Below are 18794 nucleotides of genomic sequence, written 5' to 3'. Positions count from 1 at the left end.
AGGCTGGAGCATGTACACAGGTGTAGATAAGAGACAAGAGCTCATGACACATGTAATCCAGGAGCAGGAACAGGCGTAGCAATACCAGAAGGTTAGGAGAATTGGAGGAAGGGGGAACTGGTCATAATGATCAAACCACAACCACACACACCCCTCCAGGGGGAAGAACAACAGACACCATGAGGGAAGGGAGACTGCGATTGGTGTGAGATATGAAAATAATAAGGGGATTACGAGACTGGGGATTATGAGACTGGAAAAAAGGAGCTGATACCAAGGGCTCAAGAGAATAATTGTCTATAAAAGAATGATGGCAACATAGGTACAAATATGCCAGATACAATTGATGTATGGATTGTCATAAGAATTTTCAGAGCCCTCAATAAAATGATCTTTTAATAAAATAAAATATACAATTGTTTACATTTCCTAATCATGGTCCTTTCTCCACTTCTCTAGTTCTACCTGTGACAGTCATGAGTTGACCTGCCACAAATTATGATTCTGTGGTCATTTCCTTTTCTTTCTGTCCCATATAATGAGTCCCATGAGTGTGACTCAGCTGAATCCATTTGGCCTTTGTGCTGTGTGCACGCTGGTGACTTCCTTCATCTGAAGGATTATCCTTGTCTTCTTTAAAGTTAAATAAAGGGGCCTCTCTAGAACATGTGGTCTCCCCCCACCCTCCAACACAATGATCAGGCCAGAATGACATGGGTCCTTCCTTATCCCACTGAGTGGTAGCTTATAAAAGGGGAGACTAGACACAAATGAGTCCCACAGGAGAAAGGACTGCAAGGGTGGGTCTGTCTATGGGCCAGAAATGGAGAGAGACCGGGAAAGAGCTTCCCCTTGAACAGACAGAAAGCACGGCGCTGTTGAGAGTCCGAGTTTGGACCTCTCACCTCCAGAACGGGCAGAATCACTTCCTGTTCTTTAAAGCCGCTCACTTTGTTATGGAGTCTGGGCAGACTAACTCTGTGGCTGAACTCCTCGGTACGAAAGAGTCCGGGCGTCATTCCCACATTGCACACAGTAGATGTTATATTTAGAGTTGTTGTTGTTAGGTGCCACCAAGTCCTTCTGACTCATAATGACCCTGCAAGCAGCAGAATGAAACGCTGCCCAGTCCTGCACCATCCTCACAATTGTTCTTAGGGCTGAGACCATTGACACAGTCACTGTGTCCATCCATCTTGTCAAAGGTCTTCCTCTTTTTCACTGCCCCACTACTTTACCAAGCACGATGACTGTATTTAGAGTTAGAAAGCTTTCATTCCCTGAGGATGAATTCAGGGGGGTGGCGTTGGGGGTGGGGCTTGCCTCCACTATTAAGGAATAAAGATGAAAGCAAAGCCAAGTCATCTTGATTCATGTATTATGTAAAAATGTTGAGCATCATCTGAGGGCTAGTGTCTTGTAATGTAGAATTGGGATCATGATTGGGGGTGGGGGGAGAGGAAGCATTTAGGAAGTAAAGGAAAGTTGTGTGTTTCATTGTTGCTACACTGCACCCTGACTGGCTGGTCTCCTCCACTTCCATAAGGGGATGTCCAATTACCTACAGATGGGCTTTGGGTCTCCACTCCGCACTCCCTCTCATTCACAATTATATGATTTTTTGTTCTGATGATGCCTGATACCTCATCCCTTAGCCACCTTGTGATCACACAGGCTGGTGTGCTTCGTCCATGTGGGCTTTGTTGCTTCTGAGCTAGATGGCCACTTGTTTACCTTCAAGCCTTTAAGCTACCAATCGCTTTATCTTTTGTTAGCCGGGGACCATCAGCTTTCTTCAGCACATTTGCTTATGTACCCGCTTTGTCTTCAGCAGTCCTGTCGAGAAGGTGAGCGTCATGGAATGCCAGTTTAATAGAACAAAGTGTTCTTGCATTGAGGGAGTCCTTGAGTGAAGGCCCAATGTCCATCTGCTACCTTAATACTAATCCTATACATATATGCACATAGATCTATTTCCGCATCCTCATACATATTTACATATGTACATGCCTTTATTCTGATATCTTTAAATGCTTTTTGCCTCCTAGCTTTTTCCTCTATTTCCTTTTACTTTCCTCTTGTCCCACTATCATGCTTAGCCTTCATTTGGGTTGCAGTAATTCCGCTTGGTTACATCACCCTTGGTCACGCCCTACCAGGCCTCCTACACCCTCCTCACCACCGATTTGGATCACTTGCTGTTCCCTTGGGTTTGTTTGTTTTTCTGACAGACCATAGGACTTTCAATATTCTTTGCCAGCACCACACTCCAAACGCATCAATTATTCTGACGTCTTCCTTCTTCATGGTCTAGTTTTCACATGCATGTAGTTTTCACATGCATATGAGGTGACTGAAAGGCCATGGCTTGGGTCTGGGGCACCTTACCCTCAAAGTGACTGCTTTGCTTTTTCACACTTTGAAGGGGTTTCATGCAGAGGATTTCCCCAATGGAAGACATCATTTTCTTTCTTGACTGCTGTTTCCATGAATGTTAATTGTGAGCCCAAGTAAAATGATATCTGTAGCAACCCCCATCTTTCCTCCATTTATCATGATGGTATCTATTGGTCTAGTGGTGAGGATTTTGGTTTTCTTTATGCTGTGCTATGATCCATATTGATTACTGCAGTCTTTGAAATTCATCAAGAAGTGTTTTAAGTTAGCTTTACTTACAGCAAGCAAGGCTGGACCATCTATGTATCACAGGTTATTAACGATCCTTCCTCCAATTCTGATGCCACAATCTCTAGATGGTCCGACTTCTCACACTATTTTTCTGTGTGCCAATTGAATAGGTATGGTGGAAGAGTACAACCCTGAGATCTTACCTGACTTTAAACCATGCAGTATCTCTTTGATGTGTTCGAACGACTGCCTTGACAGGTGCCTGGACAGGTTCTGAATGAGAACAATGAGGTGCTCTGGAATTCCCATTCTTTGGGTTGTTATCCATAATTCGTTATGATCCACACAGGCCTTTGCATAGTCAATAAAACACAAGTAAACATCTTTCTAATAGTCTCTGCTTTAGAGCCAAGAGCTGACACGAACAAGCATAGTGCTCCTTCCACGGTCTCTTAAATTATGTAGCTCATGACATAGATTAATGATGGCCAGTCATAGAGGGTTGTAAGAGTTCCAGTTGAACTAGAGTTTTATGGATCTAGAATATTGGTATGGTGCTCCGGTAGGGCAATGCTCAAGTGTTCCATGCTAGGCGCAGGTGGATCGGGTCCTAGAGATGGGTCTCATTGCCATTCTGTCTATTCCAACCCAAAACGACCTGTAAAGATTACACTCCAGGAAATCCCACGGGGTACTTGTACTGTGCTGTGCGTTCCCTATGAGTTGGAATACACTGAATTACACACAACCGGATATTGATATCGCAGGGAAGAAGATGTGAGAATTGGGGGCAAGAATGGTGGAAGCTTACACATCTCTCACATCAGTATATACACTCCCATGGGCTTATTAAGTGACTTGTAGTTGTTTATCTGGTGACATGACTGTAAAGGGCACATTTGGAAGTTTACATGTTTGAAGAGTTCCTGGGAAACCACGATGGGAGCCTGGCGCTCCATCCAGCTGATGCTGACGCCGCTCCGCTGGGGTTTGGGCAGGCGCTCTATGGGAAACCACTCCGAGAGAGTGGCATAATTCCTGGCCTGTCTACAAAGCTTCGTGCTAAACTCTATGATTCCAAGAGTGGCGAAAAGCACGCCTCCCAGGCGCGCATGCGAGAAGACCTTTATGGGCACAAAGACCGCGGTCTCCCTGACAATGACGTCTGCATCGCGCCTTCCGGAGACCGGAAGGACGCGCGACGCATGCGCAGAGAGGATGCGCAGCACCGGTTACGCTGCGGGCGGCGGTGACGTGATGCCCGAGGAGGAGGCTGTCAGAGAACGGAAGCCGGGAGGGGACGAGGGCGGAAGGGAACCAGGGCTGGGGCTGTGTTTGGAGCTTTGGCGGGGCTGGGGTTCCGATGTGGTCCCCGGAGCGGGAGGCCGAGGCCCCGGCCGGGAGAGACCCGGCGGGCCTGCTGCCCCCCGAATGGGAGGAGGATGAAGAGCGCATGTCCTTCTTGTTCTCGGCCTTCAAGAGGAGTCGCGAGGTGAACAGCACCGACTGGGACAGCAAGATGGGCTTCTGGGCGCCGTTGGTGCTGAGCCACAGCCGCCGCCAGGGGGTGGTGCGCCTGCGTCTGCGAGACCTGCAGGAGGCCTTTCAGCGCAAGGGCAGCGTCCCGCTGGGGCTGGCGACGGTGCTGCAGGACCTGCTACGGTGAGGGGGCCCGGGCCTGGGCAGGGACTGCCACTGGGGCCGGGACTTTGCCCCTGGGGCAGGGATCGGTCCTGGTAGCTGACCACGCGCGGAGCCCAGCCTAGGATCTGGCACAGGAGAGGCGTCCAGTGTTTGTTCATTGCATTTAGAAGGAGCCTGGGTTAGGCGTGCTTGTAGAGAGAAAGGAGAGAGTGTGTGTAGGGGGGGGGACTTGGGGGATAGTCTAATGAGGTGAGACCTAGATGGTGAGAGAAGGCCATTTGGTACAGGTGACAGATTTGTCTGACCTGTATCCCCGTTAATGCTATTTTTCGGGGGCCTCCAAATTTGAATCGTTCCTGGAAGTGAAGGTCTGTGAGATCGGATTGATTCAACAGGAGGATCAGAGTTATGAGGAGGGAACCTGTGGGGCTCTTGCCAGCACGCCCCTGGCACAGGTAGATATGTCTGGCCTAGGCTGGCTTGTCCTTGGCACGAGTTGTTTGGAGCAGAGAGGGCATGAGAAGGGGAGGGTTGCATTGAGGATCGTGTACCCTGAGAAGGCTGACAACAGGTGCAGTGTTTGGGCGCCTAACTGCAGTGGCTGGTAGAGAGTCAGCACTTCACGGTGTGCAGATACCCTGCATACACCATTTCATCCTCTCAGCAGCCCTGTGCGCGAGGTGATAGTGTTATCCTGGACAAGCAGATAGGAAACAGCTCGGTGAAGTCAAATGACTTACTTGGGTTACATGGGTGGTTAGAGGCAATTATAAGAACCCTTTGAATTGGGCTTCTAAATTGTACATGCCCTTGGCATGATACATATCATTCTACGCCTACTATGCTGCCTTGCCTAGTGAGAGGAAAACTGACTTTAAACTTTGTTGTTTGGTCTAGCTTTTGGATCAGGCGTGTCCCCTTTGCTTCCCTACTTTTCATTCCTTGAACCTCTCCGTTGGTTAAGAAGACCTGGTGGCACTGTGGTTAATTGCTTGGTTGCTAACCCAGAGGTTGGTGGTTCAAACCCAGAAGCCCCTTCCATGGGAGAAAGCTGTGGTCTGCCTCTGTTGAGATGACAGGGTCGAAGCCCTATGGGGGGGGAAGCTCTGCTCTGTTCTATAGGGGCAGTGTGTCAGAATCAGCTTCATGGGAACAAGTTTGTTTTTCCCATTGGCTGATATTGATGACACGTCTTTTTCAGAAATCTTTTTCTTTGCTTTTTCCCACTTTCCTTTGATCTCTCTCTCTCTTTTTAAAAATCATTTTATTGCACGTTCTTACGGCTCTTATCACCATCCATCCGTCCATCCATTGTGTCCAGCACCTCTGTACATATGTTGCCATCATCATTCTCAACACATTATTTCTCCTTTTTCTACGACAGTGGTGGAGGAAGTTTTTCTTCGTGTCTGAAGTGGGGATCTGGGGAGAGTGGCTGAAAAAGTCCGTGAGAGCCAAGGCCAGTCTGGGCTTGCATGTTGCAGCAGGATGAGTACTTCCGCCTTCGGTCCCGTGCATTCTCTTCACCTAACTGCAGGCACTTGTTGCAGCAGCTTGGTGCGGGGCTGCGTTTGGTCCTTGAAGAGTTAATGCGGGAGGGATTTCTCCATGGAAGCTGCACAGCAACGGGGCCAAACAGCCTGGGCTCCAAGTCCGGTTCTGCCACTTGCTACATTACACGACTGGAAAATGATGTGACCTCTTTAAACCTCAGTTTAAGCAATTATAAATGGCAGTGATCACTTATTAATAATGTAGCCACACTTGTGATTATTTGAAGAAGTGTTTCCTAAATAGCCCCTGGCATAGTGTCTGGTCCAAGGTATACATTCAGTCACTGTAACGGCTGTTATCAGGAGCCCCGATGGTGTCGTGGTTACACATCGGCTGTTATCAGGAGCCCTGATGGTGTCGTGGTTACACATCGGGCTGCGATCCACATGGCCGCCAGTTCAAAACCACCAGCAGCTCAGTGGGAGAAACACTGGGCTTTCTGCTCCACTGGGGGTCGAGGCAGCAATGATTCGATGGCAGTAAGTAGTAGTGAGTAACTGCCGTTACAACCAGTTCCATGGACTGCTTACCTCTCCTTTAGTGCCCTAGCTTAGGAATGGCAGACGCTGGTACTTTCTTTAGTTTCTTGCCCTTGTATGCTCATCTATTATTTTTCTTTTTTTAAAAATCATTTTATTGGGGGCTCATACAACTCTTATCACAATCCATGCATCCATCAATGGTGTCAAACACATTTGTACATTTGTCGTTGCCCTCATCATTCTCAAAACATTTGCTCTCCACTCAAGCCCCTGGCATCAGCTCCTTGTTTTCCCCCTCCCTCCTGAACCCTTGATACCTTCACCCACTTTTCTGTTGTCCATCCCCCAGGGAGGAGGTTCTATGTAATCCCTGTTGTCTTCTTTGAGTTGTCTTGCTGGAGCTCCAAGTGTAAGGAAAGGTCAGCGTAGGTACTGCCCCCTCCCTTGCCTCTCTTCTTACTGGAGCGCAGACACTCGAGCCAGACAGATACTAGTTCAGATTTTATGAATCACACATTAAGTCTCTCAATTTTTTTCATTAATGCCAATGCCAATAACATCGTGTACATTGTAGACTTCTTGTGAGGCCCAGAGCTGGAGTCTGAGCAGCACTGCACCTAGGGGAGTCATACAGTAGATACCTAGTACATGGTGGTTAGGGTGCTAAGGAGCATTGGTGGTGCGATGGTTAAGCACTGGCTGCGAACAGAAAGGTGAGCATATTGGAGCGCACCCACAGCTCCCTAGGAGAAAAGACCTCTGTGGTCTGCAGCCATAGAATTCTAGCCGCAGCAGAAACCCTGTGGTCACTCCGCTCTGTCACGTGGGGTCCCTAGGATGGGAATCTGTTGGGTGGCACGCAGCAGCCGCAGGATGGGGACAGTGAAAGCCCTCTGCTGGGATGAAGGGATGAGGTGGGGGCTGGGGGAAAACCGTGCTTTCAGCACCACTGACGTGACGTGCCTTCTCGCCCTGCAGTCGGGGGGAGCTGCAGCGGGAGTCGGACTTCATGGCCAGTGTAGACAGCAGCTGGATCTCCTGGGGAGTTGGGGTCTTCCTGCTGAAGCCCCTCAAGTGGACTCTTTCCAATATGCTGGGGGATAATAAGGTTCCTGCCGAAGAGGTGCTAGTGGCTGTGGAACTGCTTAAGGTGAGTACTTAGAAGGGCGAGATCTGGGTGTCCGCATTCCAGTTATGTCTTTTAAGAGAAAGAGTATCCGTTTTACATGCAGACAGAGCTGATCACGGGCCTCATCTGAGTGATGTAGACCTCCTGTGTACTATATTCTGAACATTATTTATTCCTGGTTGGATGTTAACAGGAATCATCAGGACATACTGTTGACTATTTCCCAATACTTGTGAATTCCGAAGGTAAAGTTTAAAACAGCTTTGCCATCTGCTAAACTCGGGGCAGCTTTCCTGCTCTCTGACTGGAGCTCGCCCTTCCGACTCGCTGACGGCTTTACTTCCACGCCCTTCGCTTTCCCCTCGCTCGTGGGTCTTGCAGAGCTCTCTCGAGCCTGAGTCCTTCATGCTCCCCTGCTTAGTAGCCTGCCCGGTCGTGGCACTTGTTTTCCGGACTGACTCCTTCTCTGATGCCCTCAGCTCCTCCAAATTATACTTGTCCACCCTCAGAGGTGCCCACCAAGTCCCAGGTCCATCATGTTGGGAGACTTCACTTGACTCACATGGTTGCCGGGGTTAACCCACCCCAATCAGTAGATCAGATGAGAGGCTGCTGGCTCACAGGGCTGCAGAGGCTGACGAATCATGCCATCTGGTAGTGTGTTCACAAGAGTTTGTTGTTAGGTGCCGTCAACTCGGCTCTAACCCATAGCCACCTTCTGCCCGACAGAATGAAACTCTGCACGGTCCTGCACCATCCTTGCAATTGTACCTGTGCCCAAGCCCATGGCTGCAGCCACAGTGTCCATCTATCTCGTTGAGGGCCTTCCTCTTTTTCGCTGCCCTTCCCCTTAACCGAGCATGATGCTCTGCTCCAGGGACTGGTCTCTCCTGACTATATCCAAAGTACGTGAGTCGAAATCCTACCATCCTTCCTTTCCAGGAGCACTCTGGCTTTACTTCTTCCCAGGAAGATCAGTTTGTCCTTGTGGTAGTCGCAGGGCTGTGGAAGCTGGCCAGTTCCAGGATCAGTATGTCAGATGGCATTCTCTTGGCTCAAATTCCAAGAACTTGAGGGGAGAGAACTTTGCCACAGCCTGCGGATGTTTTGGTTGCAGGCCACACCCTCAAAGAAACTCCCTGACTTGAGCACGCCTGTCCCACTGACTTACAGAGTTTTAGATTTCACAACAGTGGAAAACCAGTGGATCACAAGTTGGAGGACAACTGGGAGTCATGGTCTGGGCAAGTTGGCATAGAACATTAACCAGCAAACCCACGTTGTCCCATCAAGAGCCCTGTGATCCGTACATTGTAGCATTCTTTTCATCTCTCTATATCTCTTTCCCTCCTCTTGCCTCTGAAACCATTGAAGTGTTTCCTATCACAGAATCGCCCCTTTGTGGGGCCTGGCCTCTTGTCTACTTACTTCTCTCTCTCATCTCCACCAAGTGTCGCTAAGTGTGATGCCATGCCATGTCACTGCTCCTTCACTCCCACGCACTCAGTGACCCAGTGCGGACTTCCATCAGCCACCACTATTCCACCACAACTGCTAAGGAAGGGTGTGTGTGTTGTTGTGGGGCAACATGTGGTTTAGTTGGTTCTGATTCGTAGCCGCCCTGTGTACAGCAGCTTGAAACGCGGCCGGTCCTGCGCCATCCTCACAGTGGTTCCTATGTGTGAACCTGGTACTGCAGCCACGGTGTCAGTCCATCTTGCTGAAGGTCTGTCCCACCGCTTTCCAAGGAGGATGTCCTCCAGGGGTGGGTCACTCCTGACACCACAGGTCTCACCATCCTTCCCATACACTGCCCATGCTACTGGCTCTTTTATTTCTGCGTTAGCATTGAATACTGTCTGAAGATCTTATTTACTTGTGGATTACCTGTCTGTCAAGCAGGGCTGAGCCCAGCCACACCCTTGATTCAGGTAGAGATGCCTCCAGGGCACCGTCTTTGTTTTCTGTGGAGAGGGTATGTATACTGTTACCAATATATAGTTCTAACAAACAGCCCATCACCTGGAAGAGAGGCTGGAGGAAGATGTTGATGATATGATTCAGTAGCCAGTTGTGTCGACATCATTTATTAGTAATTATTTATTAATGTGTGTGTGGCTACCACGCCGCGACTGCAGTAGCTTTAGAGTGTTATTTCTGATGCTGTTGTTGATTGTCGTCCATGCTGACGCCATTGAGATGGTTCAGCTTTTTGTGACCCGGGGTCACTGAGCACCACACTGCCTGGTTCTGGACTCTCCTCAGTCATTGCGGTTTGAGCCTGGGTTGCAGCCACTGTGCCGGTCTAGTTCGCCCACGGTTTTTCTCCTTTGCAATGAGCCTCTCCTTACCCAAGCAGAACATCCCTTTCCAGGGACTGGTCGCATTTCCACAGTACGGGAGACAAGGTGTCACTGTTCTCCTGTCTAAGGAGTCTTCTGGCTGCATTTTTTCCAAGACAGGTTTGCTTGCTCTCCTGGGCTCCTTGGTTCACTCGGTATTCTTCAGCACAGTCATGCAAATGGACCAGTGCTCTGGTCTCCCTTATTTATTGTCCCGTTTTCATATGCATACGAAGCGCCGGAGAACACCATGGATTGGGTCAGGGACACCTTGGCCTTCAAATGACATCATTCCTTTTTAACACTTTAAAGAGGCTTTTTTGCTCCCGATTTGCCCATAGTAGGACTTCATTTCTTTTCTTGACAACTGCTTCCACGGGTATTGATTATGTGCCCAAGTATAGTTAAATTCTTGACATTGCTGATCTTTTCTCTGTTTATCTGTGATATTTCAGTTTTCATTATATTGAGGCATAATTCATACCGAAGGCTGTAGTCTTTGACCTTCATAAATAAGTGCTTCAATTCCTATTCTAACAAGCAAGGTTGTAACATGTGCGGATTGCAGGTTGTTAATGAGTATTTCTCCAATCTTGATCCTGAATTCTTCTTATATGCAGCTTCTTCTTTTTTTAAATCATTTCATCAGGGACTGAAACAGCTCTTATCACAATACCTACATCCATCCATGTGTCAAGCACATTTGTACATTTGTTGCCATCATCATTCTCAAAACGTTTTCTTTCTACTGGAGCTCTTGGTATCAGTTCCTCCCCCTCCCCCTACTCCGCTTTGTAGCATTGTGGATTGAGTAAAGCATGATGAGCGAACACAGCCCTGAGGGATGCCTCTCCTGGCTGTAAACCATGTAGCACGTGTCCCGTGTTCTCTTTGAACAACGGCTTCCGGGTCTAAGTGCATGTTCCCTGTGAGTGCACTTCCGGTTCTGGAATGCCCATTCTTCACAGTGTTACTCGTGATTTTTATCATCCGTACAACCTCATGTTTTTACAGTCAAGAAAACACAGCGCATTCTCTCTGGCATTCTCTGCTTCCAGCAAAGATCCATCTGATATCAGTAATGACATCCCTCGTGCGTTTCCTTTTCTGAATCTGGTATGCAGTTCTGTAGTTCCCTGTTGATGCTCTGCTGCACCTGTTTTTGTCTTTAGCCAGTTTTGCGTCATAGAGCCGCTGTTAGGCCAGGTGTCTAGGGAACAAAACCAGTGGCACTCATATATGTATAAGAAAGACCTGATATCAAGAAGTCATCTTTTACTGAAAAAGCATGCCAGCCCCATCCAACTCAAATCCATGGGTCCATTGCTAACCGGAGCCCTCTTCAGACTCAGGTAGCCAAAGGCCAATGATGCCGAAAGGTGAGCGAGATGCAGGGAGACCACAGGCCCGTGGGTGCAGAGACTCATGGATCCAAGGTTGGTGGGAACGTGGCAGGGTGAGCTTGGTTCCCATGTGGGGCTGCCCCTGCAGGCAGACAGAGTCCCTGCAAGAAGGGGAGGCAAAGGAGTAAGAGAGGAAGCGAATTCCGAATTCCGCGTCTTTGTGACAGAAGAGGCCCCGCCCCCAAGGAGACATCATTAGGCGATGATTGGAGCGTCAGGTTGGACTTCACCCCTACACTCTCACACAGGGGCAGATTGGCATAAAATCTAACTGCCACACAGTCCAACTGGTACTAATGGCATTTCCGTGAATTTTTAAGGTCAGCTGCATCGCGTTTCTTTGAAAGGGGCACAAATATGGATCTCTTACAGTCGTTTGGCCTGATACCTGCCTTCCACCTGGCGTGGCATAGACAAAGGAGTGCTTCTGCCATTGTGTCTGTTGAAACATCCCTCTTTCCTGACACGGCAGTCTATGAGACTCCTCTGCCGCCTTGAACACTATTGACCCTTTGCTGATCAAACTGGCGCCCTCCCTTGGCTTGTTGACGCTGTATTGCTTGTTCTCCTCCGTTCTCTCCGAGCAGTCCTTCCAGGTCTCTTCGAGGGTCTCTTCACCTTTCCAACATTACCGCCGGAATGTCCTTGGGCAGCCACTGCTAGGCTTGTCATTTGCGTGCTGTCTGTATGCGGGGGACTCCCAGGCTTACACCTGGGTCCCGGGTTTCCTCGGAGTTTGTGCTTTGCTATCACTGATCTGGCATGTGCATCTTCTTAAGGGCCCGGGGTGCAGTGGGGATGAGCCGAACTGCGATCTGCCAGGTGGGTAGCACGTTGTTCACGTCTCTGGGAGCAACATGTCCAACATGGAATGTCTGCCTGCTCCTTCCAGGATGCGCGTACGCCCATGTCCTTGACATGAACAGCATCTTCTCTAGCTGGGCACTTAAACCAGCACGTAGGAGTCTCCTCGACTCTCCTCTCCTCTCCAGCCAGCCCCCACGAGCCATGTGCTGCCAGCTTGAACACCTGATCTTGATGGGATTCTAGCCCTCCTTTGTCCCTTTTACCTAACTGAGCACCGGTTACTTGTTTGCATGCACGGTCTCCCTGCTTTCGTCACCCTGACACTCTGTGACCATCCTCCTCCAGGTTTATGAGACTTTTGTTGTTCTAGTCACACCATTGCCCTTCGATGACAACCTGTACACTCTGACATGCTGTCAGGTCCTCTAACCCCCGGGGGCAGCAGAGACAAGCCACTGGGCTCACCGCAGCCGATGACGATTCCTGAGAGCTGGAGGTCAGGCGTCGCCTTTCTCCAACCTTCCTACCAACATTGGCACCAGCACGCCATCCCAGGGCACTCTCTTTTTTGCTGGGTTCAAGATTGTGTCACAAGTTATCTTCCCAGTTAGGGTACTTACTAGGCAGGTAGTAGGTTACAGCTCTGGATCAAGATCAGCAGGGACAATTCAGGGTGAAGATTGGGAAGCACTGCAGGCAAAGCTACATGTTTCAGGCAGGACAGCTGTGTGAGCTCCACGTGGTCCTCTCCGGATAGGCTCTTCTTGGCTCCCTCAGGCGCCCTCTCAGCTCTTGGCCCTGCCCAGGCTTGGCCTCTGTCCTGCCAGATGAAGTGTGACAGAGCTCTTAGCTCTCCTAGTAAGTGCCCAGGGGCGCTCTACTCCGCCAGGAAGTCTCCTGCCTGAAGGCTGTGAATCTTCCTCTGTGCGCCCCCAGGCCTGCTGTGCTGGGCTGCTGTGTTTGCCATCCCGCACCAGGCTGTTGGTGCTGCCGCTGCGGCTGCGGCTGGTCTGCCACGCTTGCTGCTGCTGGTGCTGCCACGCTTGCTGCTGCTTCCCCCCTGACCTAGCTCTCTCTATCTGCTGGGCTAGGAAGTTCTCAGTGCAGAGATCTTGGGTTTAAAAGGTGTGCTCCCCTCACGGCTGTTGCCCTCTTTGATTGCCCTGAGACCCCCTTTCCTCACCTCTGGGATTGCCGTTAAAACTAGTGGATGGCAAAACTGACCGCTCTCCTTGTTAAGGCTCCATATCTCTTTTTTGCTTTGTTAACAAGCTGCCCAGTGTCCTTGGAGGGCCACACGCGCCTTATTTGCATAGCTCTCCTCACACTTTGTGGGAGTCGTAGACCAGGTGTGGCTAGAAGGGCCATATTTCACCACCGTCATCTGAAGAATGCAGGGTGACATGTAAGTTATGACACATTAATCATACAGTAGTGCTTTAACTCTCTCCCCTCCCCTCCTCACAGCCACACACCATCGTGACTCAGGCTCCTCCCTCTTCCTGAGACACCGCCCACCAGTCTTCCCCTGGACTTTACTCACCTTTCACAGTTCTGCTCAGCAACCAGTTCCCCCCAAGAAATGTCGGGGCTCCTGCTGATTGTTCCAACTTAGTCGTGATGATCACAGTCATCCTGCCCCACCTTGGGAAACACTTTGGGGACACAGTACTCTCTTTGTTTGCTATATTATCAGTTGGCTTAAAAAGACACAGAATTGGAAGAGAATTGAGCTGTCTTGTCATGTGGCCTCTTCAGTTTGCGAGGGGATTACTGAGGACCAGCAGGATAGTGACCCAGCCCCGGGCCCCACAAGCCGGGCAGGAAGCCAAGTCTCCAGTTCACGGCTGATTCCAATACAGCGTTGCTGCTCCTTCCTTGGGAGCTCCGGGGCGGCACGAGGCAGAAGCAGAGTCCCAGGCCAAAGTGCCAACAAGAGGTGGCTCCCAGTGGTTGACAGATGTCCTTTTAAAGCATACCAACGTTTCCTGCCAAGTTTCACAAGCACAGCTCCTTTGTCCTTTGACCAACACCAAACGGACCGAAGGCTAGCTGCCAGGGGAGCATCAGGGTGGCATTCCCCTGCTCTCGCTTTGCGCTCCATCTGTGAAGCGTGGCGGTCAAGCTTTCTGGGCCCCTGGCCGCGATGCTGGTGTGTAAGCACTTTTTGCCTTCCCCTGCAGGAAAAGGCTGAGGAGGTGTACCGTCTGTATCAGAGCTCCTCTCTCTCCTCCCACCCAGTGGTGGCCCTGTCGGAGCTGAGCACCCTCTGTGCTAGCTCCTGCCCAGATGAGAGGACCTTCTATTTGGTGTTGCTGCAGCTGCAGAAAGAGAAGCGGGTCACCGTCCTGGAGCAGAATGGAGAAAAGGTACGGCGGGTCCTGTCCCGCTCTCCAGACCCACTGCGTGTCTGCGCGAGCTTGCCCCAGCGTAGGTGGTGGGGGCAGCAGTGACTTGTTCCTGCCCCGCAGATTGTGAAGTTTGCCCGGGGGCCACATGCCAAGGTCTCTCCGGTCAACGACGTGGACGTGGGGGTGTACCAGCTGATGCAGAGCGAACAGCTCCTCTCGCGCAAAGTGGAGTCCTTGTCCCAAGAAGCAGAGAGGTAACGCGCGCCCCTGAGCGTGAGTCCCACTGCCACAGTGCGCACTCGCGGCGGTAAAGCCCCGCAGTCTGCGGGCTCCAAGGAAAAGAGTGGTTGTCCCGTACAGAAACCCTAGCGCACCCACAGTGGCACAGTGGGGGGCAGGGGGTCTGGTTTTTACCTGCTTGATGCACTTTCACGCCGGACCCCGGGATGGAAAAGCCACCTGAAAAGAAACACCAAAAAGGGAGTTTATCTCCCAAAGTGAGGACCAGCATCAGGAGCACGGAGGGCTATGTCTGAGGTTACTGGTGACACAAGGCGCTCGTTCCTGCCGCCCGGCTCCCACAGTGGGCATCTGTGTGCACGCTGCTGTCTTCTCACTCCCCTGGGCTTTTGCCCCAGCGGGGGCTCCAGCTCAGACCCTGGCTTGCTCTAGCAGTGCAGGAGCATCCTTTCTCTCGCTCTTGGGTGGCACGGAGTTGACGTTCAGATTTCACACTATAATTCAGTCTGCTCAGGGGGATCCTTTGGTCCCCGCCCCGCACCCTGCTTGTGCACTCCGTGATTTTGGCCTGTCTTCTGTTTGTAGGTGTCGAGAAGAAGCCCGCAGGGCATGTCGAGCTGGAAAGAAACAACTGGTAGGTTCTCTTTCCCCTGCAGCTCCTTAGCTCTGTGCTGAGCCGATGGCCAGCTGCCCAAGGGTTCAGAAAGCAGCCTGCTGCAGCGCCGAGGGGACAGCCTGCAGGTGGCCAGGGTACTACCGTGTATTTTCAGATGAGTGTGAAGAAGGCCTGGCCTGGCCTCATCTGGCAGGGGTTGTGTTCTTCTCACTGGAGCCCACCGACCTTGACCTGATTCCCCACCTCCACAGGCACTGAGGTCTCTCAAGGCCAAGCAGAGGACGGAAAAACGCATCGAAGCCCTCCACGCCAAGCTGGACACGGTTCAAGGCATCCTGGACCGGATCTATGCCTCCCAAACAGACCAGATGGTAACCACTCCACCTTTGCTCTAGCTCTTGACTGGTGGCCCCAGTTCATCCCCCATTGTGTCTTTCTTATTGGATCCCTAATCAAAAGGTCAGCAGTTCGGAACTCCAGCTATTTATTTGCACTGACCAATTATGACTCGATCTCTTTAGGTGTTTAATGCCTACCAGGCTGGAGTAGGAGCACTAAAACTCTCCATGAAGGACGTCACCGTGGAGAAGGCAGAGAGCCTGGTGGATCAGATCCAAGAGGTACATAAAGGGGCTAGGGAGGGACACGGGCTACAGGAAGTGAGTGAGGGCAGATTTGATGGTGCCGTGCTTGACTTTTTTATCATCTTACCTTGAGAAAGTGAAACTCTCCTTGGTCTCCCCTATGGCAGTGTGGCTCCTAACCCTGGGCGAAGCGCCCAAAGACTGTTGCTCAGAGAGAGCGTTCACAGTTGAGAGCCGTGCTCTTTTCCCTGACAGCTCTGTGACACCCAGGACGAAGTTTCGCAGACTCTGGCTGGTGGGGTAACCAACGGCTTGGGTGAGTTGACTAGTTGGTCATTTCCTTCTTTTTAAGAGGGCTTCGATTCCTGGCTCTGCTGGTGGGTCGGATGACGGAGCTGCCGTTCCTGGTTCAGGCAGGGAAATTGCTCTTTCTCGGAAGCTTGCTTCCATGAAGAAGAGTTGCCATCTCTATGGAGAGTTGCCATTTCCTCCCCCGTGGGCTAGGACTGGCCCTCCTGTGCTCCTGATTCACAAGGCTTCTCAATGGGAAATCCTGAAGGGCAGGGGTGAGCCGGTCAGTTCCGTGGAGTTAGTAAAATGGACCCTGATGGCTTAGCTCTGTGGGCCAGAGAAGAGTAGCTGCTTGAAGGCCCCCCCCCCCATTTGCAGTAACCCCACGGAACACTCTGCCAGGAGGCCCGGCCACCATTTGAGAAGCTGCCTCTTCAGCACGGTTTCTCCTCAGCGCGCCTGTGTCCTTATGCTGTCTTTCTTCTCCAGATTTTGATAGTGAGGAGCTGGAGAAGGAACTGGACATCCTTCTGCAGGACACCACCAAAGAACCTCTGCATCTGCCCGACAACCTCCCTGAGACGTTTTATACCAACAGTGTGCCTAGCCCCAGGATCTCAGATGCCGAACTTGAAGCTGAGCTTGAGAAGCTGTCCTTATCGGAGGGAGGTATGGAGCTGAACTGCTGTGGGTTCCAGTGGACACGTGGGCCCTGGGCGACGGAGGGCCAGGCTCAGGCTAGCCTTCTTGTGATGGATCCCACCCAGGCCCATTCTTAGTTCGCTGGGGTACCGTAGACCTGTCTAGAAGCTGCATGTTTGTTATTTATATTAAGATTCAGTCCCTTCAACAGGTGAGGCTTTCATCTTCAAGGTCTTCCTGCTGCAATATCCAGTCATTCCTCTCCTTGCAGGTTTGGTCCCGAGCAGCAAATCTCCAAAAAGGCATTTGGAACCGACTCTCTAAAGCCATTGTGGACCCTCACGGGAAGGACCCTGGTGTGAAAGAGAGACCCGGCTCCCGTGTGTGTGTGTACATAGTTATTTAAAGGAGAAACTCTCAGAACTGATGGAGAAGAGGAAGGAGAACTGCTGGGATTGTTCCGGATGCCACCACTTACTACAGCACAGATAGCGCTTCTGGAAGCGCCGCTCTCCCAGCTGGCATTGTGGCCCTGCCGTTCATCTTGATAGTGCTGCAGTTTATACAGTTCTGTGTTTGCCCTGTCGTCTCTCATAGCCTGCAGTTCTTGCCATTGGCTCAGTTAGGTTTGTCTTCACCCATCGGCTCCACATTCCAGCCAAGGAAGGTGAAAGATGTGCAGCTTTGCCAAATTAAAATCAACCCTCTCTCCTGCCCCCACTGTTTTCTACAGGGTGTATTCTGCCTCTGGGCTCAGTTAATCACTGTCTTCCTGTCCCACACCGTTCCCACTGGTCACGAGAGTAGTGAGAGCCAAACACTTAAGGGTTGTCTTTGAGGGGACTTAATAGCTACTGCTTTATGGAGAAACTAGCAGTGTGAAAGGTTTCTTTCTAGGGCTGTTTGTCAGATTCTCCAGGGACTCAGAAAACTGGTCACCCTGAGCGGCTCAGAGCTGTGACATTTGGGGGGCTCAGGAGTGGTTGATCGGCACTGCTGCCACTTCCTCCTACGTGTGAGAGCTGCTGACTGGAAGAAGGGGTGGCGCTCAGTCTTGTGCGGAGAGACCCAGGTGACTATGGGGCCCCAAGAAGTCCAAATCCCTTATGCTTTTCTCAAGAGGCATGCTCTATCCCCTATCCCCATCATGGAATACAGTACGTAGATAGGTTTAGTCCCGGACAAACCACACAACGACACACCTCCCCTCCATGAGCCTGAGCCTGGCAAACCACAGGTTCCTGGTGTGAATTTGAAAACCATTTCGTTTTGTAGCCTGTTGCTCAGGGCAGGGGCTTGGAGCCAGGATGTGCAATGGAAGCGGAAGTTGGTGTTCTGGCCTAACTGCCAGGTGCTTCCCCTCTGCCCGCCCCTCCAGTCCAGCCTTGCTCCCTGTTGAATTGGGACAGGCAGGAGAGGGTCCAAATGCTCTGGCAACGTGAAGAAGAGAAGCGGACACCCGCACTGCCGCGGAGCCCGCCCCCTGCGTGGTGGTGCGGGCCAGGCGGAAGCACCTGCTGCAGGCGAAGAGCATGAACCACCGTCCATGCCCTCTCGGCCGCTCAAACCGTGGGGACAATGAAATGTCAGGGGTGAAGAGAAACAATCACTATTTTTTTCTTTTCTAATCTGGTAAATAATTAAAAGAAGAAAACCCCAAGTTCTCGACCTTGCCTCTTCTTAAGGTTTTATCCTTCTTCCTCCATGCACGCACCCCCTCCCGTGGACACACTGATTCTTTGACTCCAGGCCACCGGGGAGGGTTGCTGAGGAGCGGAAGAGGAGGAGTGTTGCGCTGCGGTGCAAAATGGGCCCACTAAGCGACCCCTCAGATGCCAGCACTGCCCCCTGGGAGGACTCCGGAGGTGTCAGGCACACCACATCCCATGCTCCGTTGCCTCTTCCCTTTGTCTTTGAATGACACACTTGCTTCTGCTCACGTGAATTACCCAACTTAAGTCAGGCCCGGATAGTTACTTAGCACAACCTGCTACCTGCACTGTGGGCAACAGGGAGGCTGGAGGATTAGGGGCTGCCGAGCTCCGTCAGCAAGGGAGCCAATCAGGGAGATGTGTTGTCAG

General features: G+C 51.2%; 1 protein-coding gene across 2 annotated transcripts; it reads left to right on the top strand.

Moving 5' to 3' along the window:
* The first annotated feature begins 3912 nt into the window (after positions 1-3912).
* Positions 3913-18373, top strand: CHMP7 (charged multivesicular body protein 7). 2 transcript variants are annotated; one of them, XM_075556506.1, is made up of 10 exons: positions 3913-4290; positions 7287-7458; positions 14173-14358; positions 14461-14594; positions 15166-15214; positions 15448-15567; positions 15718-15816; positions 16036-16096; positions 16561-16740; positions 16985-18373. In XM_075556506.1, exons 1-10 carry the CDS (start codon positions 3992-3994, stop codon positions 17035-17037), a joined length of 1353 nt encoding a protein of 450 aa, XP_075412621.1. In that variant the 5' UTR covers positions 3913-3991; the 3' UTR covers positions 17038-18373. The 2 variants fall into 2 exon arrangements, with proteins under 2 accessions (XP_075412621.1, XP_075412622.1); XM_075556507.1 differs by lacking the exon at positions 16036-16096.
* The last annotated feature ends 421 nt before the right edge of the window (positions 18374-18794 follow it).

The sequence above is a fragment of the Tenrec ecaudatus genome, chromosome 8, assembly GCF_050624435.1.
Source record: "Tenrec ecaudatus isolate mTenEca1 chromosome 8, mTenEca1.hap1, whole genome shotgun sequence".
NCBI lineage: Eukaryota > Metazoa > Chordata > Mammalia > Afrosoricida > Tenrecidae > Tenrec > Tenrec ecaudatus.
This window is presented reverse-complemented; position numbering and strand designations above follow the sequence as displayed.

Excerpts from the sequence above, each read along its gene's own strand:
- CHMP7 (XM_075556507.1), top strand. The coding sequence starts at position 3,992 with ATGTGGTCCCCGGAGCGGGAGGCCGAGGCCCCGGCCGGGAGAGACCCG. Across the intron at positions 4,291-7,286 it reads GTGCTGCAGGACCTGCTACG|TCGGGGGGAGCTGCAGCGGG; the intron begins GTGAGGGGGCCC and ends CTCGCCCTGCAG. Across the intron at positions 15,817-16,560 it reads TGGTGGATCAGATCCAAGAG|ATTTTGATAGTGAGGAGCTG; the intron begins GTACATAAAGGG and ends TTTCTTCTCCAG.